The 25,407-nt window shown below is 35.9% G+C and overlaps 1 protein-coding gene across 1 annotated transcript in view; it reads left to right on the forward strand.

Moving 5' to 3' along the window:
* Positions 1-25,407, forward strand: part of SCN9A (sodium voltage-gated channel alpha subunit 9) — a 164,977-nt gene that overhangs the window by 120,810 nt on the left and 18,760 nt on the right. The window contains exons 18-21 of the mRNA XM_081576010.1: positions 10,362-10,482; positions 18,547-18,701; positions 21,005-21,178; positions 24,820-24,942. Coding sequence (XP_081432136.1) covers positions 10,362-10,482; positions 18,547-18,701; positions 21,005-21,178; positions 24,820-24,942 — 573 coding nt within the window. The remainder of the gene's footprint in view (positions 1-10,361; positions 10,483-18,546; positions 18,702-21,004; positions 21,179-24,819; positions 24,943-25,407) is intronic.

A 25,407-nucleotide genomic window follows, 5' to 3' on the forward strand; every position in this document is an offset into this window, starting at 1 on the left:
CCAACCATCTCATCCTCTGTCATCCCCTTCTCCTCCCGCCCCCGATCCTACCCAGCATTAGGGTCTTTTCCAATGAGTCAAAATTAGAAGCAGATTAATATGAATTGCTATAACTAATGTCTAACATATATAAAAAATATGCTATTCAGATATAATATCTTGTTTTAATTTTAGTATAGCTTGTTGAATGACTGAACTGGAAGGAAAAACCCATGTTAATAGGAACCATGCTTTTTTATACTTAATAGAGTTCATATTTTTAATTTGTCATTGTTAGAATGTTTGTATTATTGTTTTCTATTTCCAATGATGAAAGCAAAACTTTATCCTGAAGTTGATACACATTAGGAATAGTGATGCTCAGTTTCAAATTTAAAAAGAAGCATATAGTTTGTTCTAGTTTACTTGCAGTTAATTTTAAAGAAATTCCTGAGTAAAAGACATATTTTTCTATTTCAGATTGATGATAATTTAGAGGCAATATTGTCTTAGAAAACTACTTTGTCCAAAATGTAGTCATTTCCTCCTCCTAGAGCCTAAGTAAAGATACACACATGTGCAATAGCATCTATATATGTATAGGTAAAACACTATTTTTGAGAAAACTGTTTTTAGGAATATATATATACACACACACACATATATGCATGTATGTGTGTATGTGTGCTTAATTCCTAAATTATTATTACTTTTTTTCTTCTTATCAAACTATATTAGAAAACATGAGGTACATATTAAGGATGGTCATTCTCCAGATAAACAAAGGCTCAGTTGCAAAGAATGACTTGAAATATTTTCTTTGGCAGAAGAAATATATTTTTATCTGTGCCAAATTCTGTTTTTACATTGTATTTGCAGTATTAGAAACCTGGATATTTTAAAAATGGCGATTGTTATATTCTTGGAATTTGTCATTTCTTGTCCTTCCTCCTTATGAGTGGATAGTTTTAGGAAATAGTATTCATCATTCAGAGGTACAGGCAGTTTGTTCTTTGTCATTTCTTATTTTGTTATTAATAATATGTAGTGATCTTAAAAGTCACAGAGTACATGCTTTTACCTCACATTTTGCTGTCACGTTTGCCTATGTTCCAATCCTTATTTACCAACTTGAAGTATTCTAGCAGGCCTCAAAAGTAGAACTGTTTAAATATTTGTTCCCAAAATTTTTAAGGTGTTCTTTCTGATTTGCCCCACTGCATTCCAACTATTTACATACTATTCTCTGCAGATAGCCCAAAGCCACTGAATATCAATGGTTGCTTTACCTTTCAAGACCTTGAATGCCAGAGTGAATGCCATTTTCCATTAGAAAGAAGTGGATGATACTGTAGGATATGGCTGAGAAGTCTAAAACCAGTCCAATCTTCTTCTATGACCAAACTTTCTTGCATTTTTTGTTTTTATATGCAAGATTGTATCTTTCAGTCACATAAATTGTCACGTATTGGACAGAAATTACCCTAGGTACAAGATTTTAAGAAAACAAAGTACTTTCAGTAAAGCATTTGCTTTATTTTGAATTTCCTGGTGGTGACTGAGATTTTACCTCATTATTTCTCCATTATCTAAAACTATAAACCATTTGATCATGAGATGGAACTGTTAAGTGGGTTTCCGACTGAATGAACAACAGCTGTTCCCCAAAAGCCTATGCAGCTTCTCTAATAGCAATAAACAAAACACCAGGAAAGGAAAAACTCTTGTTTTCTTGTCCTTTATTTTGGAAAGTGCTGGTGTTTTAGTTGCCGTTAATGTGAAGCCCTATGACAGATTGTGGTCCACTGGAGAAGGGCATGGCAAACCACTTCAGTATTCTTGCATGGAGAACCCCATGAACAGTATGAAAAGGCAAAAAGATAGGACACTGAAAGATGAACTCCCCAGGTCAGTAGGTGCCCAATATACTAATGGAGATCAGTGGAGAAATAACTCCAGAAAGAAAGATGGGATGAAGCCAAAGCAAAAACGATACCCAGCTGTGGATGTGACTGGTGATAGACGCAAAGTCCGATGCTGTAAAGAGCAATATTGCATAGGAACCTGGAATGTTAGGTCCATGAATCAAGGCAAATTGGAAGTGGTCAAACAGGAGATGGCAAGAGTGAACGTCGACATTCTAGGAATCAGCGAACTAAGATGGACTGGAATGGATGAATTTAACTCAGATGACCATTATATCTACTACTGTGGGCAAGAATCCCTTAGAAGAAATGGAGTAGCCAGCATGGTCAACAAAAGAGTCCGAAATGCAGTACTTGGATGCAATCTCAAAAACGATAGAATGAACTCTGTTCGTTTCCAAGGCAAACCATTCAGTATCACGGTAATCCAAGTCTATGCCCCAACCAGTAATGCCGAAGAAGCTGAAGTTGAACGATTCTATGAAGACCTACAAGACCTTTTAGAACTAACACCCAAAAAAGATGTCCTTTTCACTATAGGGGACTGGAATGCAAAAGTAGGAAGTCAAGAAACACCTGGCGTAACAGGCAAGTTTGGCCTTGGAGTACAGAATGAAGCAGGGCAAAGGCTAATAGAGTTTTGCCATGAGAACGCACTGGTAATAGCAAACACCCTATTCCAACAACACAAGAGAAGACTCTACACGTGGACATCACCAGATGGTCGACACCGAAATCAGATTGATTATATTCTTTGCAGCCAAAAATGGAGAAGCTCTATACAGTCAGCAAAAACAAGACCGGGAGCAGACTGTGGCTCAGATCATGAACTGCTTATTGCCAAATTCAGACTTAAATTGAAGAAAGTAGCGAAAACCACTAGACCATTCAGGTATGACCTAGATCAAATCCCTTATGAGTATACAGTGGAAGTGACAAATAGATTTAAGGGTCTAGACCTGATAGACAGAGTGCCTGATGAACTATGGAAAGAGGTTCGTGACATTGTACAAGGAGACAGGGATCAAGAAAATCCCCATGGAAAAGAAATGCAAAAAAGCAAAATGGCTGTCTGAGTAGGCCTTACAGATAGCTGGGAAGAGAAGAGAAGCAAAAAGCAAAGGAGAAACGGAAAGATATTCCCATCTGAATGCAGAGTTCCAAAGAATAGCAAGGAGAGATAAGAAAGCCTTCCTCAGCGATCAGTGCAAAGAAATAGAGGAAAACAACAGATTGGGAAAGACGAGAGATCTTTTCAAGAAAATTAGAGATACCAAAGGAACATTTCTTGCAAAGATAGGCTCGATAAAGGACAGAAATGGTATGGACCTAACAGAAGCAGAAGATATTAAAAAGAGGTGGCAAGAATACACAGAAGAACTGTACAAAAAAGATCTTCACGACCCAGATAATCACGATGGTGTGATCACTCACCTAGAGCCAGACATCCTGGAATGTGAAGTCAAGTGGGACTTAGAAAGTATCACTACGAACAAAGCTAGTGGAGGTGATGGAATTCCACTTGAGCTATTTCAAATCCTCAAAGGTGATGCTGTGAAAGTGTTGCACTCGATATGCCAGCAAATTTGGAAAACTCAGCAGTGGCCACAGGACTGGAAAAGGTCAGTCTTCGTTCCAATCCCAAAGAAAGGCAATGCCAAAGAATGCTCAAACTACCACACAATTGCACTCATCTCACATGCTAGTAAAGTAATGCTCAAAATTCTCCAAGCCAGGCTTCAGCAATACGTGAACCGTGAACTTCCAAATGTTCAAGCTGGTTTTAGAAAAGGCAGAGGAACCAGAGATCAAATTGCCAATATCTGCTGGATCATCGAAAAAGCAAGAGAGTTCCAGAAAAACATCTATTTCTGCTTTCTTGACTATGCCAAAGCCTTTGACTGTGTGGATCACAATAAACTGTGGAAAATTCTGAAAGAGATGGGAATACCAGACCATCTGACCTGTCTCTTGAGAAACCTGTATGCAGGTCAGGAAGCAAGAGTTAGAACTGGACATGGAACAACAGACTGGTTCCAAATAGGAAAAGGAGTCCGTCAAGGCTGTATATTGTCACCCTGCTTATTTAACTTCTATGCAGAGTACATCATGAGAAACGCTGGGCTGGAAGAAACACAAGCTGGAATCAAGATTGCTGGGAGAAATATCAATAACCTCAGATATGCGGATGACACCACCCTTATGGCAGAAAGTGAAGAAGAACTAAAGAGCCTCTTGATGAAGGTGAAAGAGGAGAGTGAAAAAGTTGGCTTAAAGCTCAACGTTCAGAAAACTAAGATCATGTCATCTGGTCCCATCACTTCATGGGAAATAGATGAGAAAACAGTGGAAACAGTGTCAGACTTTATTTTTTTGGGCTCCAAAATCACTGCAGATGGTGGTTGCAGCCCTGAAATTAAAAGACGCTTACTCCTTGGAAGGAAGGTTATGGCCAACCTAGATAGCATATTTAAAAGCAGAGACATTACTTTGCCAACAAAAGTCCGTCTAGTCAAGGCTATGGTTTTTCCAGTAGTCATGTATGGATGTGAGAGTTGGATGGTGAAGAAAGCTGAGCATCGAAGAATTGATGCTTTTGAACTGTGGTGTTGGAGAAGACTCTTGAGAGTCCCTTGGACTGCAAGGGGATCCAATCAATCCATCCTAAAAGAGATCAATCCTGGGTGTTCATTGGAAGGTCTGATGTTGAAACTGAAACTCCAATACTTTGGGCACCTCATGCGAAGGGTTGACTCATTGGAAAAGACCCTAATGCTGGGTAGGATTGGGGGCGGGAGGAGAAGGGGACGACAGAGGATGAGATGGTTGGATGGCATCACCGACTCAATGGACATGGGTTTGGGTATACTCCGGGAGTTGGTGATGGACAGAGAGGCCTGGCATGCTGCAATTCATGGGGTCGCAAAGAGTCGGACACGACTGAGCGACTGAACTGAAGTGATACAAGGTCACAGGTGTGGAGCCCTGTACCAAGGTCACAGGATAAAAATCTCTGGAACTACCAAGCCCCATAGCAACTGTTTCCATGAGCCTCTGGATCTAAACTGGCCAGTTCCCTGACCCCATATTAAGTAAAATACCCACCCTATTCTCCACCCCATAGTTTCCTAACCAGTCACCCAGTGCCACCATTCCAGTAGGAATTTTCTGTCTTGAGACTATAAAAATTGGCTGCTAGCCTGCCATAGGGTTAGACTCTCCCTTGAGCCAGCCCGCTGTTCTAACGGTGTCTCTCACTCTAATAAACCTTGTTCTCCTCTCATTCTGCCTCATGTCTGGAAATTCTTTTCCAACCTGTACACAGACCACGACATTTTTGGTGGCCCGTACTTGGACTTGGGGTCTCTTCCCCCACCTCCTCACTTCTCCTGTCTCATAAGAGTCCTCTGCAAACAGGCAAGTGGCTGTGGAAGCAGCAGAGGAATTCTGGCCAGGGTTATTCTCTGGTTCCAAAGGCCCCACTGCTCACTGTGCCCCAGCAGCTGCCACCCAAATGGGTGATAGTCTCTCTTTCTGACTCCTTTCCAACTGAGGACTAGGCCGACCAATATTGCTATGGGACTTGGTCAGTTCCAGAGATTTTTATCCTGTGGCCTTGGTACAGGGCTCCACACCTGTGACCTTAGTATAGGGCTCCACACTTAACTATTTGAGAAAAGAATTTAACTAGTAAATAAACTATTTTCTGCTAACCTAAATGGAAGCAAAATGAAAATTTAGACCACAGAGAGGAAAAAATATTTAATTTTCTACTGATGGATGATATCTGGTGTCATTGATGGATGATGTCTGGTTGCAAAGAGTCGGACACAACTGAGCGACTGAACTGAACTGAACTGATCTGGTATATTTTTTAACTTGGGGGATTATCTTTTAAAAATAATCTTGAGAGAAAGCAGAATTCCAGAGAGACCAGAAGAGGATTTGGGGGACTTTAAGGGGCCCAGAAGCTAACTCATGTAAAGAAAATAAAAATAATCACTCTCAAGATAAAAACAAACAAACATACAAATTGTAATATCATAGGTAATCTCTAGTTTTAAAAATGCTGAAGAGAGTAGTGTTTGCATTTCTGTAGAAGGTGGGGGAAAAAAGGGGGGCCTTTCAATTGCAAGAGAGAGGAGAGCATATTTCGGCTTTAAATTCAAGTTATCTTGTCATAGAATGGTAAACTTGGAAAACTGGACTTCTAGTCACACAAAGCATAGTATAGAATTCTATCTATAGAATTTTTCTCTAAAGGTGCTTTGATCCTTTGTTATAAACTTTACCATTTTACTCCTCACTGTAGGTTCAGAAACTTCATTATATGTATAAATTGTAAAACGAGGCTGTAAAGTTAAAAGATGGCTGATACTGGATCTAATCAAGTCTTTGACTCTATAAAGTCTTCCTTGCTTATTGACGTACAGTGGAGCTTTTTTATCACTAATGCTTCCCATAGTTTTTTGTCCTTTTATGGCCAGCCCTTCCTTTTGATTTGCTTCTTTCAACCTTCTTCCTGTCCCTTGTGTTTCCCTGATTTGATGCTCAGGTGAGATAACTATTCTAGACTGTGCTATTCAGAGAATATCTTTCTTCTGTTGTATGAAGCAAACAGCCTTATAATATGTACTTTAAAAGTGACACCTTTGGGATGTTTTCAACACCAGCCATTCTCTTTGAATAAGGCTTTTGTTGACTTCTGTGTTTCCTCAGTGCTGCTCTTGGTGGGCTGCCGTCTGTGGGGTCTCACAGAGTCGGACACGACCGAAACGACTTAGCAGCAGCAGCAGCTCTATCTTGATAGTGTTTTTTGATTTTGAGTGCCAGATTATCAAGTTATTAGACAATCCTACTTCAAACCTCTCAAAATAATATATGACCAACTAACATCAATGAGCATCCATCCTAGCATGAAATAGGCTTACAATGTGAATGTCTGTTTCAGGAAATGTCAGTAACAAATTTTTAAATGAACAGCCTAGGGCAGTTTTTTCATATGACACCTGTATTTAACAGAATCTCTACTTAAATGCAGTTTTGTAAAAAAGCACACCTTCAAGGCAATCAAAAGGAAACCCATGAAGAATAATTGAGCTTTAATTTGATCATATTTTCAGTAATGAAATAGCTACAGAAGCTTGTAATCAAGATTAGAATGTTACAAAACTACTTTAGTATTTTATGGATACACATTGAATATAGAAAAATATGTCAAAAACACATGTGTAGTATAATAATTACCTAAAGAAGACAGAATCAGGGAGAGAGTAAAGGAGACTTGTATTTTTCATCATATACTACTGTACATTTGAAATTTTTGAGGCAAGTATGTATACTTTATTTAAAGGAAAGAAGGAAAAAATTAGAAAGTATCTACAGTCAATACGCTATTATTTAATAAAAAGGCAGGAATGCTAACTATAGCATATTTCCTATTCTATCCTATACTATACTAGTGATTCTACTAAAAATTATCCTATTTTTACACTTATTTCTGCTTCTGTGTAGAACACCAAAGATGAAAGATTCTCTGTTGACAAGCAAAGAATAGGCAAAAAATGTATTTCATATTTTACTAAAAATAAAATCAACATGAAATTATAAAATGTCCTATTTATAAAACCAAAGGAGAAATTTTTCATTCTGCAGTATTTATTTTACTGCTCTTAGTATACTATAGTTATTCTTCCATTTTCAAAATCACAAGAAAGAAAGCTAAATAGTAAATGACTGAGTTTATAGAAATGAAAGTAACCATACAATTATTTAAAATGACACAAATAATTGACTTGATCTTCTCTGTATACTAAACAAGAATAAAAAAACAGTCAGTAGTTAAATTCAGAATACCCACTATGAGATTTGGAAAATTTATCTTCAAGAGAAAAACTTTGATACAGATGTAAGCCTTTCTATTTAAAGGTGTCCTTTTTTGACCCTGTTAAAGAAACCTCTGCTTTAGTAAGTATTGTTTAAAACCTGAATAGATTAAAACTAAACTATCTATATTGCTAGGACATGCACATAAATATTTGAAATTATATACAGTACTGAAATTACTACTGTGTAAATACTTAGTACATTCCCAGGAAAGCACTGAATTCCTAAAAACATTCTAAACATTGAATTTGAAAGCCACAAGGATTTGACTTATGATACAAATTATAGTACATATTGAATATTTTGATAATTTATGTTCCAGTGAGGAATAATTTTGAATAACTGTCATTTATGATATAAAATCTGAGTCGAACTCTGAATTTCATTGACAAAAAAATTGCCATAAAACTTATGGGGGGAGAACATTTCAATGGCAGAATATGCTTCATAAAATAGTCTTAATTTTTACTTATAAATTAGGTTGGCATTAATCTGCTTTGTTAATGCTCTTTTGAAGAGTGAGATACTTTCATTAATTTAACCTATGTCACAGCTCTGCAAATTTTAATCATTTTATTTTGAAGTTGTTACCAGGTGAGAGAAAAATCATTATAATTATATCCAAGTTGTCAATGTTTTGGCTAAGGACAGTAAGGAGTTTTTTATTCTGTTAACTGTTTCACCCACTGCTTTGCCTCAAAATCCAAGCCAGTAACTGTTTTCAGGATGGCAGCATTTGATTTCAGCTCCACAGAATCCAAGTGTCTTGTCTTTCATTTCCCTGGTGATGGTTCACTTGCAGCTGAAAGGTCAAGAATTGAGGGTATCAGATAATTGTAGTCTTTGGATATGGTACTTAAAATTGGTTTTTGTGGTAGTTGGCACAATAGGACATATTAGTAATTATGAATGTCCCCATTGTTTCCTGGAGTAATATATATTTTAAAACCTTAAGTCTTACAGAATATCCAGTCTTATAATTAATTTGTATTTGGTTTATTTTAAAGTAATTTTAGATGAATATGATCAGTTTAAATAGCCTACTTCTTAAATGAAATTTTATATTGATATTGTTAATTCATAATATTTTAAAAGTCTTTGACCTTGTGGGAAAAATATTTCTATGCTAATGTAGATTAGAAGTATTAATTTTAATAGACTGTTCATAGTTCTCTACTTCAGTTATACAAATAGCTTTCCTTACTTCATTACTTATGCTCATTACTTTATCAATACCTTTTTTGACTAATGTTGAATACTGTGTGGTAATAATGGTACTGAGAATATAATGTGGTACCCATAAAGCACACTTTTAGCTTCCCAGTCATTCACTAAAAGTTAATATTCTAGGCTGGGCCTGTGATCTTAATGCAATAAGAAGAATAAATCTGAATGAAATAAGAATTTTCTCCTTTCTAAAAATTGCATTTTTTTTTGAATTATTCTTAAAAAAAAAACAAGTAAAGCTGTAATCTTAATAAGACACTACATGCTGTAGTAACTAGTAGTTTCCAATTATCACATGTCATTTAGCAAATGAGAATGAAAATTGAACTCTTCCATTGATGTGCTGCTCCATTATAAAACAATTTTAGGAAAGTTTGACAGAGTTTTGCTACAGTTGCTGTATGTATTTTTTCTAAAACTTTCTGTGTATCTGTGTGTGTGTAAACATCCTGTTTGATCACAAAGTTCTGGGTGGGAAAAAGCTTGTTTGTGTTATGATCAGTTTCATGATCATAATGACAATGAGTTCATTCCTCTCATGTGTTGGTCTGCTGTGTTTAATTTCATGGAATCTTTGTTTCAGAGTTTGCATGTGGTACGCATTTTAGTAGCCACTATCTCTTGACATTATAAATAATAGTTATGATCTCTTCTACTATATCCTGAAATTCCATCACTAAGATAGGTGATGATGAATAATTGCTGTAGACTTTGACATTCTGATTCCAATACAGTATTTGACTTTTTTTGTTTTGATGAAAGGCCTTCTATCTATATCATCCTGATACATATTCTTAAATCCAAGCAATAATAGAAAAAATATGTTTGGATTTCATTTTACACTAATTTTATTATTTTAAAAAATTTTAAGTATCAACAAGCTTTTTCTGCCAATTGTCAGAGCAGACCTTTCCGTTATCAGGTGTTGGCAATTTGGCATTTGTATATTATTGCTGTTAGAGTCTTAGTTGTTCTAAAATAGTAATTACTGGTATATATAAACTTATATTAAACATAAAACAAAATAAAGGTGTGGTCAATACTTTGCAAATGTTATAGTTTACATAAAAATTGTACCTTCAGGCTAATTCTGTCCTAAGAATTGTTGACATACTAAAATAATGAAATGTATTTTGCACAGGATGTGTAGATAGAAAGATCAAGCATAGATGCATTGTAAGGTGACCTGACCTCAGTGTATGTTTACATGTTTTTATGGCCATTGTATTGTTAATCTTTTTTTCATAACACTTTGCATGACTGATGATCATATATGGTTTTTAGCACAAGATTTGAATTGAACCCTAAATGAACTCTCTGGTGGGGTGGTGAATTTCTTTTTAGAGGCTGAACCCATCAAGTTCCTCAGAGTGCAGCACAGTTGATAACCCTGTGCCTGGAGAAGGAGAAGAGGCAGAGGCTGAGCCTGTAAATTCAGATGAGCCAGAGGCCTGTTTTACAGATGGTAAGAGAAAAATTGAGACCTCACTTAACATCCATTTGTTAATGTTTTGGCCTTGATCTTAAAACCTAATGCTTACTTGGGATTGATGAATAAACTGTCAGCAGACTCCATTCCATGCTGCTTTAGTCATGGCTCTGTGGCTAGGCTTCTGTTTCCACACTTATGCTACTAATAGTAATTTTTTTTTTTTTTAGCCTTTTTAAAAATTAAATTTATTTATTTTTAATTGAAGAATAATTGCTTTACAATATTGAGTTGGTTTCTGCCAAACATCAAGAGGGTTAGTTTTTTTGTTTTTTGTTTTTTTATATATATTTATTTTATTTTTTTATTATTATTTTTTTTTAGTTGGGGGCTAATTACTTTACAATATTGTAATAGTTTTTGCCATACATTGACATGAATCAGCCATGGGTTTACATGAGTTCCCCTTCCTGGTCCCCCCACCCACCTCCCTCCCCATCCCATCCCTCTGGGTCATCCCATTGCCCCGGCCCTGAGCCCTTGTCTCATGCATCGAACATGGAATGGTGTTCTGTTTCACATATGATAATATACATGTTTCAATGCTATTCTCCCAGAACGTCCCACCCTCACCTTCTCCCTCAGAGTCCATAAAATTGTTCTATGCATCTGTGTCTCTTATTCTCTCTCGCATAAAGGGTTATCGTTACCATCTTTCAAATTCCATATATATGCATTAGTATACTGTATTGTTGTTTTTCTTTCTGGCTTACTTCACTCTGTATAATGGGCTCCAGTTTCATCCATCTCAGTATAACCGATTCAAATGTATTTTTTTTAATGTCTGAGGCTACTAATAGTAATTTACAATGGCAGTGTGTCATGCTGTAAAGCACTGCCATTTTTTGTGAGAAGCAAATAAGTGTGATACCCGATTAATAGAAATTTGTGTTTGCTCAAATTAGTACTATAAGCAAAACATATGGAGTTTGCTTTAGAAGTATTCCTATTAAAGGCATTTAAGGGTATCATTATGTATTTCAGCATCACAATAAAGTTAAATTGACTAGCACCATGTAAACTTAAATTTGTACAGATGCACCAAGATTTCTTCTACACATTTTATGAATGACCCTGACTTAAAATTCTAAGATAACCAGAAAGAAGTTGGGTTTATCAAACAAATTATAGCTTTATATCAGAAAAGGACTTTAGAACAACTTAAACCCTCTGCAGAAAGTATTAATGCTAAACTATTTCAGACTGTAGGTGCTATCTTACTGAGATCAAACTTTACAAAGGCTATTTTAATCCTATAAAATACCAATGAGAATACTTATATAATAACTTTGAGATATTCATAACTTTCAAATTCATAACTCTAATTTGAGTCTAGTATGTAAGAGATATTACAGAAACACATTTTCAATGAATTGTAGCCTTCAACACTGAAAATTTGCTGCAAACCAAAGTTTCAGTTGTGTAAGATGAATGCATTCTGAAAATATAACAGGCAACAATATGATTATAGTTAGCAATACTGTATGGTATACTTAAATTTGCTGAAAGGGTAGATCTTAAATGTTTTTGATTACCCGCCCCCCAAAAAAGAAGAAATTGGTAACTGTATGAAGAGATGGCAGTTTAATTAGCTTGATTGTGGTGATTACTTCACAGTGTAAACATAACATATTTACAAGTTGTATAACTTAAATTTTTAATTGTCAATTATCTCAATAAAGCTAGAAAGAATGGACAGAATAAGAGAAGAATGTTTGCATGTGAAATCACTTTAATCATGTCTGACTCTTTGCAACCCTATGGACCGTAGCCCTCCAGGCTTCTATGTCCATGGGATTCTCCAGGCAAAATACTGAAGTGGGTTGCCATGCCCTCCTCTAGGGGATCTTCCCTACCCAGGGATCAAACTCATGTCTCTCGTGTTTCCTGCATTGGCAGGCAGGTTGTTTACCACTAGTACCACCTGGGAAGCCCAAAAGAAGAATAGGCAAAATCAGTCTACAAGGGTAGAAGTCAAACTAATACTTACCTTTAGGAGGTACAGATTGGGAAAGGGCATGAGGATGATTTCTGGGTGCTTGAAAATGTTATATCATGAGCAACATGGCTATTACATGAGAATATTAATCTATATAGTTAAAATATATATACTATACTGTATGAATATGCTCCTCAATAAGAATTTAAATAAATAGATAAATATATTTTTTAATGACCAGAACACCAAAGAAAATCTATGAGCAAACACACATTCTTAGTTATATCATCTTGAGCAGCTGTGTTCCACTAGAGACTTTATACTCATTGGACCTGCTGGGGTAAGAGGTTCAGCCTGATGAATTAAACAGGGCAACCAATGAGCAATGGCAACCTTCAACCATTTATCTACTTCTTTTATCCAATCACCAAATAATCATTAAGTACTTTCTTTCTGCCAGGCCCAGGCCTGAGCACTAGACAGAGAGAGCAGTTGGGAAAAAAAAAAAGTTTCTTACCCAAATGAAATATGTAAGTATATAGTAGGTCAGATAAGTGATATGTGCTCTAGAGAAGCAAAATGAAAATAGGAATACCAAGGTCAAAGGGTAGAAATCTACTACCATATAAACAGAGTGGTCAGAGAAGGACTTTCTAAAAAGAAAACATTGATCAGAGACCTAAAGGAAATTGAAGCAGATATATGAAGGAAGACTGTTTTAAGCAGAGTAAGGAAGGCATATGTCCTGAAGTGGGGATATGCACATTTGAAAATAAAATCAAGGGGCCAGTATGAGTTGAACGGATTGAGAGATGGGAAGATTGGTAAAAGGTGAGGTTAGAGATGCAACAGAGGCCAGATCATAAGAGTATTGAAAAACATAAGAATCTTATTTAAACGTCTCACAGTATGCCATCTTATAAGCAGATGGGTGGGTAGCAAGGGCAGAAGCTGGAAAACCTCTGGATGTTCCTGCAGTAATCCAGGTGAGAAGTGATGGGAAATTAAAACTACTGTGGGAGTATGAGCTTCTGAATATATTTTGAAGTTAAAGCTGAAGGGATTTGCTGATGGATTAGATATTGGGTGTTAAAGCTTTCTTCTCTTTAGAAGAGTCAAAGATGACTCCAAGCTTTGGGCCTCAGAGAAATACATAGTCTCCACGTGAAGAGTTAAAAATGAGCGGGCTTGGTCTGATGGGAAATCCACAGTTTGTTTACTTATAGTAGAAATGACCCTGACCAAGTTGTGATTGGCTGACAAGTGTTGAGCTAGAACCAATGCCAATTTAGAGCAGTATTTGGCCTTCAGAGGTTTTTGTTACCTGAAAGGCAGCAGAAAAATCAAAGCAAATGTGTGAGTTAAGTCAGAATAATTGTGTTTTGGTGAAGATGAACACTAACATGATTTTGTTGTTTATAGTTTCGCATCCATTGAGCCTTTTCAGCTTCATAACTACCACTTTATCAATTTGCACCTTATTCCTCTTCACCTTTTTCTCCTCCCTCTTCTGTCTTTCCTTAGTTCTGTGTCATTAGTGTTATAACTCAAGACTTTAGGTTCCTTCCCCAGTTCTAGTACCATTCTTCACTATCCTTAATTCTAAATATCTTTGCAATCTGTATAATTATAAGCATGACATGACTCTTTGGTTCTGCTTGGTTTTATATTGTACTCCTGTTGAATTAAATAATTAGTAAATCACAAAATCAGGATCAGGGTGTGAGAAGGATACACTCTTCCTTAAAATGATGTGTTTTCTATTAATTTGGTAGGAGGCACTAACTCAGCTCCGCCCTCAAGTGTTCTGAGTTCAACTTCCTAAAAAATAAACAATAACTAATCCTAACTTTGATAACACAATAACTAACTCTTTTGTGCCTATTTTGTCTTTTTTTTTTTTTGAAGGAAAATATGGACAAAACATTTGTTTTAAAGGATTTAGAATTTTTTAAGTGTTTAAAAAAAGACATCTTCTAATCAATTTTACATTAATTATACTGATCATGCTGTGACATTTTTATTAATGGATAAACTGTCTTAGAAGAAGTCTGTGGTTTCTTTTTTATTTGAAAGCATTAGTTTAACATGATGAAACCCAGTAGAGATTTTATGGTTCACAAGAGCAAATAAATGAAACCACCCAAAAGAAATAGCATTTACCCATGGAGACCCATTAAAATGTTTGAGAGGTTCTCTGTTATGTTTACATTTAATTAATAGTCCTTTAAAAAAGGAAATGTGATACTGTTGCTAACCAGCTAGGTTGGAAACCTCTTGGGAAATACCTTTCTATGATGGCCAAGTAGGCAGTGGTCTTGCACTCCTGTCTCAAAATAAGAGAGAAACTCTGTGAGGTATGATAAATCCTGAGGACAATATTTATGAACCTTCATCTCAGACAAAAATTTTATCTACTTTTCTAATTAGAATATATAGTGCCTTTTCCTGCCTGAATCATAAGAATAATATTTCTCTTCAATCTAAATACTGACAAAAATAAATCCCAAATGGTGAAATCTTCTTGGGGCTTCCTTGATGGCTCAGTGGTAAAGAATCTGCCTGTCAATGAAGGAGATGCCGGAACTTAGAAGTTCCCAGAAAGGACAAAAACACATAAAATATACATACCAGGAAAAATGTCAGAGACTTGGGGGAAAACATAGCTTGCTACATTTCTATAAAGCTGAAAATTATGTACTAAGAGGTACCTCCTATTAAGAATCAATGGGCTAATTTCACAACAGAATCATAAAAGAAGCCATAACAGTACATTGTCCAAAACATGTATTTCATTGAAATTCTAGCTATGTTGTTTCAGGACATACAGTTTACGATTATATGAAGTTATTACTTGATAGGCTCAATATTTTAATGAAATATATTGCTTGATAGACAAGGAAATTATCTTGAAAGTACCTAAACTTCTGAAACAAGTATCTGAAAGTACTGCTCATTTTTGCTCTCCCAATTCTACTTTCTCTCCAAGTGAGGTTTTACATCTAAGATTTTTAAGAGAAGAATTAACTGTAGTACCTCTTTTTAAATTCTTTCTTTTCTTTAAAGTAATTTTGATTGTTTATTCTTTAATCAACTTTAATTTAAAATTTTTTCCATTGTTATTTCTCTAAGCCTCTCTTGGTCATAGCTCTGTTCACAGTCCTTCATGAAACGTTTTCCTCTCTAACTTTTCTTTTACTTCAGCCTCTTGTACATTTCCCCCACCCCCAACCCTGTCATTTCCTTCAAGGTTTTCTCTTCTTCCATCTGTCTAAGTGATGTACAGGTAAATGTTTAACAACCAGTTCTCCAAGAGAAAACAAAACAAAATGGTATACATATTGCCATCAGTTTACCATATTTTGTTGATGTAAAGGATATGTGGTACACAATTTACAAATAATAATATAATCAACATCCTTCATTGACTATTCCAGCTAATTAGTTCTCACAGAGTGTGAATTTTGCCAATTTTTTTTTATTTATAACAATGACTGCAATTGATGACAAAAATGGTTTTAACCTGAAGGTTGCTTGGTATTTTCATTTACATTAATCAGTAACATGAAACAGGCTTCCTGTGAGAACTTGACTCATTCATCAGTGATGTGAACAATTTATTGCTGAATCAGATAATAGGATTTGAGCAATGAAGGAATATTTCCTCAAATTTTTCACGCTATTCACAGTGTAATGGCTGCAAATATGCATACTTTTACTGTTTTATTAACGTTTTCTCTGTCACTTTCTTAGTCTACTCTAGAAAATCAGCAAGCCTTGATTTATAGCATTTGATAGCTTTTGTAAAGATTCCCACCATGGCTCATTTCAAACTACTGGCATCACTTTGCTGCATGTGGAATTGAAAAGAGACACACAGTAGCCCAGCAGTGTAACATATTTCTACCAACCAGGTAGAATGCATAAAGAAACTCAAGAGCATAAATAATAGTAAATTGTAGTACAATTATTAAAGTAATATGTTTTTATATTTATTACCTTTTCTAAAGTTATACTTTTAGGTTTATACACTTTAATTTTTGATAACAGCTACATTTAACAACAGGCTAGCAAAATTTTCCTGACAATTTAACAATAAGTTGTCAAGACCAATGTGAGTCAGTTCCAGCATACCTTTGAATTCTCTCAATATAGCTGTTCCGGAGTGTTCCAGACTTGCCCCTTTTCTCTCTTACCATAAATACTTTTTTTGTGTGGCCTTAACAACTGTCCTGATCTCAGCTGACACATATGTGCTAATGATTCCTACACATTCTTTTCCAGCCCAGACTTTTCCTTTAAGCTTCACACATTCACACCTTCAAATATCTACAGGACCTCTGTGTTTAGAGATTTCACAGGCATCTCAAACTCATTACCACCCCAAGCAGCTCCTGCTCCTGTGGTCTTCATTCATTGCTGGTATCCTCACAATTGTCTGGGCTTCTCCCTTCTTCTTACATCCCATATCCAGTCAGTCAGCAAATCCACTGATTATACCAAATATGTCTTGACTCTGTTACTGCTCTAGTTCCTAACAAGAGCTACCCTAATCTATCCTTCTTGTTGGGGATACTGAACCAGCACCCTAAATGGTTTTCTAGCTCTGGGTTTTTCTTTGCACCTCCCCATCCCTCTTTTTTCTTCTCTTCCAACTTATCCTCCACAGTTGTTGGAGATATCTATTTAAATTATGATCTTCCTATATAATTACCTACAACCCTTCACTTACCCTTCATTAGAATATAGGATATAGACCAAACTCCTTAAGAAGTGAAGTGAAGTGAAGTGAAGTCGCTTCAGTCGTGTCCGACTCTGTGCGACCCCATGGACTGTAGCCTACCAGGCTCCTCCGTCCATGGGATTCTCCAGGCAAGAATACTGGAGTGGGTTGCCATTTCCTTCTCCAGGAGATCTTCCCAACCCAGGGATCGAACCTGGGTCTCCCGCATGGCAGAGAGACGCTTTACCATCTGAGCCACCAGGGAAGCCCTAAACTCCTTAAGGTGGGGAAAATACTTTCTATAATCTGACCAATTTCTCTGCCTCATCTCTCATCCATGCCTCTTGTGTACACTTTGCTTTCATCACAGTTCTGAAATGCGTATAATCCCTGTACACATTTTGCTGCCTCTTGGCTGGAATTCCACCCAAACTTTTCTTGTCTAACACTTTGATTTAATACACCTCTTCCAGAAAACCACCTCTGGCCTTACTTTTTCAACAAAGTAAGCCAGGTTAGGTGAATGTCTTCCATGCTACCAAAAATAACCCCAGCATATCTGTCCTTTTAGTTGCTTTATCCTATTGTAGCCATTTATTTCTATATCTAGCTGCCTAACTAGAAGCCAAAAATAGATTCCATAAGAAGAAACTATGTACACAGCTGAGTAAAATGCTTGCTCAATAAATGTTTGATAGGGATGTGAATGAATAAACCTAAGCAACTTTAAATAAAAAATTCCTCAGGTTTTTCTTATAGAAATATGTTTTACATCTGTGATTCCAAAGTCAGATTGGTTTTTAACTTACATTATTTGAAAGTTTTATCTGCATCTTATAATCAAGATCTCTTTCTTTTGAACTGAATTATAGGACCTTCCACTAATTTTTAAAATATTACTTAGAATGCTATTTCTCAAAAGTGTTTTTTTATAGAGGAGTTGAAGCAGCACCAGATTGTAGACTAAATTCACATCAAGAAGGTCATGAAATGCAATATTGTCTTGAGATTTATATTGATTCACCAATCATTATTTACTGCTCATTGTGTATCAGGATTAGGATTATATTAGGGCTTCAATAATAAATAACAGTATGTGGTTTAAATACTGTAGAAGAGGTTGATGAGGAACTAGGGAAGTACAGAAAACACAAATATATCCAAGTTAGAAATTACTGACAAATATTAAGAAAACGCCATGGAGATTTAGGAGATCAGAAAACGCAACATCCAAGTTAAAATTATTTGAAGCTTCAGATGTGCTTGAAATTATTTGGTTGAGGAATTATCATAGGGAGCACTTAGCATTAAATAATATATCTTAAGTATTTTATTTATGCTGAATATCCAGATATTAAATGCATGTCTTTCTTGCCAGGTTGTGTACAGAGGTTCCCATGTTGCCAAGTTAACATAGAATCAGGGAAAGGAAAAATCTGGTGGAACATCAGGAAAACTTGCTTCAGGATAGTTGAGCACAGTTGGTTTGAAAGCTTCATTGTTCTCATGATCTTGCTCAGCAGTGGTGCTCTGGTAAGTGATCTGATACCTAACACTTAAATGGATGGTCATTATTTTTAATAAATGTGTTGGAAGTTAAAAATATTGTGGCATTTTTTTTTTTACTTAAAAATTAATCCCTCTGATCAATAAAGGACAAAATGTTAGTTACCTTAGTAAATATTTACTACATGCCAGGCATTATTCTTACTCCTGGAATGCAGTGATGTTTAAGACCCCTGGACTTTTCTCAAGGAGATCAGAGAGCTTTAGGGAAGTAAGAGGCACAAGTGATACAGAACTGGGATATGTTTGTAAGTGAAGTACATGCACGTTTAAGCTCTGGAGCAAGAAGAGTCATCTGCTTGGGAATTCAGAAAAGTAGATGATGTTTTGCAAAATCTAGAAAGATGAATAGGAATTTTCCAGCCAGGAAGGTAGCCTGAGGGGAATGAAGCATAAAATAGCATGAGACATTTAGGAAATTGAAAGTTGCCAAACTGTAGAAAGTGTTGTGGGAGGAAGAGCAAATCCAGGAGGTGGGTGGTGATTAGAGATACTGTGAAAAAGACAGTGTCAACTGATGAAGCATAAGAGAAAATACTGTAGTTTTAGGAGGAGAATGGGATAGGTCTCTCATTCTTATACATGTGCTAAGCACCTTCTATGAAGATTGAAAAGGATCTGGGAGAGTTAGAGGCTCCCTGAGCTTTTTCTTGACTTAGAGAAGGGAAGCAAGAAAATCCTGAGGGCTTGACTTTAATTCTTGCATTTCAGATTCATTGTCATTCAGAAACTCTGCCAACTGCTAGAACCTTCTCTCAGCATCTTAGTAGGTCTGTTCAGTCTCTGTATCCCATCTTCTGTGTTTTCCTCAATATTGACAATAACTTCTAAAAAGTGCTAAGAATTATTTTTAAAGTATTGATAGAAAAACTTGAAATAAGAAGCATGAGAATGGCACAAGTCCATAACTGTGGACAAGTAGACCACTGTTAACCACTAAAGGTAAAGGTCCTTTTGCTTTAATTTTCTCCAACAAGGTGAATATTGTTTAAACTTGAAAGAGAAAATTCTAATCCTTTAGACCTGTTTAGGTCAGCAGTCACTTTCAATGGCTTCAGTTAACTTAGTTCTTTAAGTCCATTCAAACTGTTTCTCAAGGACTTTGTGGCTGTAACCACAGTATCATCATCTACCACTCACTGAAAGTTCTTGGGAAGTATCAAAAGGTGTCACATTGATGGAATGAATATAACAGATGTTAGTAGAGCTGAAGCTTTTAATGAATGATAAAGAGTTGGTGAAAAATTCAAAGAAAGAAACCATCTTCTGGGCTTTATAGCCCTATTAAGCTACAGCACTAATTCATTTCACAAACATTTCCTGCTGTGTTCTTGACATAGAGGTAGGTGTTGAGAATTCATAAGCACATAAGAGCTGAAGGAGAGGCTCTAAATCCTCCTGCTGGCTTGAAGAAGAGTGCAGGGTGAGAGGAGATTTATAGGAGGGGCTGACCCTGGAATCATGTCTTAAATTATTAGGACTTACTAGTTTGCAGGAGAGTATAGGGGTGTCAGATGAGTGGAAATCACTGAAAGAGTCAGAGATCGTGGTTCTTTTATAGGACTATAAGTAATTTCATTCTTTTGCACCCTATTTCTCTTGACCTCTGGTGACCAGCCACCTGTACTGATGAGAACTAAGTGTTACACCTGCATGTGTACTTGTGTGTTAAGTCGCTTCAGTTGTGTCTGACTCTTTACAACACTATGGACTGTGGCCAGGCTCCTCTGTCCATGCGATTCTCCAGGCAAGAATACTGGAGTGGATGAGAATGGGATAGGTCTCTCATCCTGCAGGAGGCCCTCCTGAAGGATCTTCCCAACCCAGGGCTCAAACTGGCATCTCTTGTGTCTACCTGCATTGGCAGGCAGGTTGGTGACTCAGTGGTAAAAAAAAACCCGCCTGCAATATGGGAGATGCAGGAGACCCAGGTTTGATTCCCTGGATAGGAAGATCTCCTGGAGGAGAAAATGGCAATCCACTCCAGTGTTCTTGACTGGAGAATCCCATGGACAGAGGGCTACAGACCTTTGGGTTGCAGAGTGGGACACAACTTAACAACAGACTTTCTTTCTTTTTTTTCCCTTTACCACTAGTGCCACCTGGGAAGCACATGTGTTCCACTGTAACTGCAAACCAGAAGAAAGTCAGCAGACCCATAATAGTATAATATGTCAGTGATCTCTTTATCAGAATTTCATTTCCTGTTTTGGTCTTGAATCATAAGCTTGAAGTCGTACTGAATTTAAATTTGAGTGTTATTTTCACAGGCTTTTGAAGATATATATATTGAAAAGAAAAAGACCATTAAGATTATCCTGGAGTATGCTGACAAGATATTCACTTATATCTTCATTCTGGAAATGCTTCTAAAATGGGTAGCATATGGTTACAAAACCTATTTCACCAATGCCTGGTGTTGGCTGGATTTCTTAATTGTCGATGTAGGTACTTTTGAGTAAATTTTAAAGAGGGTTTATTCTTAATAATAAGGGGTCTGAAAAATCTCACTAATGTTGTATATTAATCATGTTTAGATAGGTGATATACAAAAAACAGTTTTTGCCAAGGCATAGCTATACCTTATAATCTCCTGTGTTCTCTCAGACTTCCTCTATGAGAAATTTGATTTTTGATACTTATATTAATGATTTCATATTTGATTTTTTTGATTCACCTCTCTAATATATATATTTCATAGTTACTGCCTAGAAAAATGAATGGTAAGATGAATACTTTTGCAATATAATAGTTTTAAAGAAAGGCTAGTCAAAATAAGAAGTAACAGAAAGAATGTAGATCTTTTCTCTTAACCTGTAATTATGATTGAGTCTTCTAAAAATTATTACAAAATATTTAAGATCTTCACAAACTTCTTAAAATATTATCCCAAACTTTGCTCTTTTCATCTCTCAGTTTAAGAAAAAAGGTTTACAAGCAGAGTTGAATTTATTTTTAGTTAATAAAGGGATATGGCTATTTAATAATGGAATTTGTTTGTAAATCTGAAGTGTGATTCTCAATATTTTGGAGTACATAATATGCAGAATTCAGAAAGTTATATAGCTTCAATTTGAAATTTTTTAATATTTTTCCAAAAGCTAAATAAATTATATATATATATAATATGTATAATGTATATGTGTATATGTATAAAATGTTTTAATAATGCAACAGAGCAAAACTCCACTCAATATTCACAATATTCATGCACATCTAGGCATGTGGATTTAGGGGAGGAGTTGAGGGTTTTTTTTAATGTTTCAAAAACTAAGAAATTTATCTGTCTAGTACAGTTGCTCTCAAAGCAAATCCCTAAACCAACATCTTTGGAACGTGTGGGTGGGAACTTGTCAGAGATGCAAATTCTCAGGACCCACTTAAGTCCTACTAAATCAGAAACAATGATGTTGGGACCCAGCAAAACTGTGGTAACAAACTCTCCAGATGATTCTGGTGCATATTCAGCTTTTAGAACCACTCATGATTTGATATTCAGAGGATGGACTTGTTTGATATCTACAAGCTTCCTGATTATTTGAAACTTGCTTGACTGACGATTATTCATCAGGAGGGGCATATATCATACTTATATACATGTATACATAAGTAGAAAGATAAACATGTGCATATATGTAGATGTTCTTCTCAATTACAGACTGCACTTAATTTTCTCAATAATGTGCATATATTCAATATAATAGCACTCACTTAACAGTGGTTTGGAGATCAGGTTAACCATTTCCTTTTATAATAGACATTTAAAAACTTTCTTTTTGCTTATTAAAAAAAGAACATTTATTATTCTAACTTAAAAATACACCTATTTTTTAAACATACTTAAATGGAAACTAATGAACCTGAAAGATTAGGTGAATTTAAAAGTGATATGACGATTAGTTATGAATGCAGGATATATAGCATGAAGACCTAAAAAGAAACAGTTACACTACATTTAGTGAGACGTTTAGAAGTATAATAACTATGTGAAAGCAAAACACTTCACCACACATCCTGATTCAAAAATCAGTTCACTATGTTTTTGATAGCAGCAGTAGTGAACTTATAAATGATAAATTTTTCTATTCCTTTAATAGTTAAACATAAGGAAGTGGACTCTTGAGTAGCTCCTAATCTTCCCTGGAAAATTGAATCTTTCAGTCATTATTTAATCCCAATGAACTGCAAAAGACTGAATGCATTTACAGTTCCAGATTTCAGGTCATTGAGGAGTTCATTGTTGATTACCAAAATGTGTATTGATTTTCTCTCCATGTTCTTTCTTCTGAGATAACTTATGATAAGAACACAGATTTCTGTTGGACACTGGTTATGGTAATTGTGGAGGGTCGTCTAACATGACGAAGTTCTTGTATGTCTGTATTGATTGTGAAGCCAGTGAGACCACCTACTAGTGAGCTGTCTTCAGTACAGTTGAGCTTTTGTCCCACAAATTATTGCTAGGAAAATCTTGGCTGCTGATTCTGAGAAACTGTAGGGCAGAAAAAAATTGTAGAAAATTTGCCTCATCTCAAAATCATAAGTCTTCAGAATACTTTTGAATAAGGTCTATACTAGGATATAAATTTGGCTGAGTGAATGCCACACTCTCTTGACTTAGCTTTAGAATCACACAGTTCATGATTGTTGTTGTTCAGTCACTAAGTTGTGTCTGACTCTTTGTGATCCCATAGACTGTAGCATGTCAGGCTCCTCTGTCCTCCATTATTTCCCCGAGTTTGCTCAAACTCATGTCCCTGGAGTTGGTGATGCTATCTAAGCATCTCATCCTCTGCCACCCCCTTCTCCTTTTGCTTTCAGTCTTTCCCAGCATTAGGGTCTTTTCCACTGAGTTGGCTCTTTGCATCAGGTGGCCAAAGTATTGGAGCTTCAGTTTCAGCAACAGTACTTCCAATGAATATTCAGGGTTGATTTTCTTTAGGATTGACTAGTTTGATCTCCTTGCTGTCCAAGTGACTCTCAAAAGTATTCTTTAGCACCACAATTTGAAAGCATTACTTCTTCTGCACTCAGCCCTCTTTATGGTCCAACTCTCACATCCGTACATAACTACTGGAAAAACCATAGCTTTGACAATATAGACCTTTGTCTGCAAAGTGATATCTCTGCTTTTTAATATGCTGTCTAGGTTGGTCACAGCTTTTCTTCCAAGGAGCAAGCATCTTTTAATTTCATGGCTGCAGTCACCATCCACAGTGATTTTGGAGCCCCAGTAAATAACCTGGACTTTATTGCAATTGAAATTTTGATAGTTGCTTTAATTAAATGTTGAGAATTAATAAGCAAGTAAAAAACCTACAAAAGTATGAAAAGCATATGTGATTTTATTATTCAGATATAAGAAATAACTTACTTTCCTTCTATTATTTCTTTTTTTCTGGTTAACCTTCCTTTAAATCTATTTCCTTAAAAAGGCATTTATTTTACCCAATTTTTAGACAATTAGTAGATAACTTTATATATAAATCATGTTGTTCTTGTTGAGTTGCTCTTCAGTTCAGTTCAGTCACTCAGTCATGTCCAATTCTTTGCGACCCCATGGACTGCAGCACTCCAGGCCTCCCTCTCCATCACCAACTCCTGGAGTTTACTCAAACCCATGTCCATTGAGTCATTGATGCCATTCACATCTCATCCTCTGTTGTCCCCTTCTCCTCATGCCTTCAATCTTTCCCAGCATCAGGGTCTTTTCCAATGAGTCAGTTCTTCGCATCAGGTGGCCAAAGTATTGGAGTTTCAGCTTCAACATCAGTCCTTCCAATGAATACTCAGGACTAATCTCCTTTAGGATGGACTGGTTGGATCTCCTTGCAGTCCAAGGGACTCTCAAGAGTCTTCTCCAACACCACAGTTCAAAAGCATCAATTCTTCGACGCTCAGCTTTCTTCACCGTCCAACTCTCACATCCATACATGACCACTGGACAAACCATAGCCTTGCCTAGATGGACCTTTGTTGGTTACTCTTAGTGATCTTTAAAATTAACTTGTTCTCATCATGCTTTATTATTTAATTGAAATGATTAAATGAAATTTTTGATTAATGAAAATTTTCTTTTTTGTAGGTTTCTTTGGTTACATTAGTTGCAAACACTCTTGGCTACTCAGATCTTGGTCCCATTAAATCTCTTCGGACACTTAGAGCTTTAAGACCTCTGAGAGCTTTATCTAGATTTGAAGGAATGAGGGTAAGAAAATACTAAACTTTCTAATATATTCATATTTCTTAATAGAGTATGAAATATGAAAAATGGGTAATTAGAAATTATGTACTGTTTATACACATGTGCATATATATACTTATGTATGATCTGTTTATGTAAATAAGTGTGTATACATGTGCATATACACACAATATTTCAATGCATATTGTTTAACAAAGAGTAAATGAAATATAGTAATGCCTCCTTCATATTATATTGTTAGGCAGTGATTCAAATAAGTTACTTTTCCCTTCCTAAATGAAAATCTTTCCTATGCTAGGAAATGCAGATGAAGGGGACACTATTAGTCCTGTCAGCATCTCTCATATACAAGTCATGAAGAACTTACCTGTATCAGGTGCTTAAATAATATTTTTTAAGGAATCACTCTGGGTAGGAAGCATAAGAAAAGATGGAGAAGTAGCATCAGGCATCACTTTAAATTTCATT

This window comes from Giraffa tippelskirchi, chromosome 3 (genome assembly GCF_054371585.1).
Source record: "Giraffa tippelskirchi isolate mGirTip1 chromosome 3, T2T-mGirTip1v1.2.pri, whole genome shotgun sequence".
In the NCBI taxonomy this organism is placed as follows: Eukaryota; Metazoa; Chordata; class Mammalia; order Artiodactyla; family Giraffidae; genus Giraffa; species Giraffa tippelskirchi.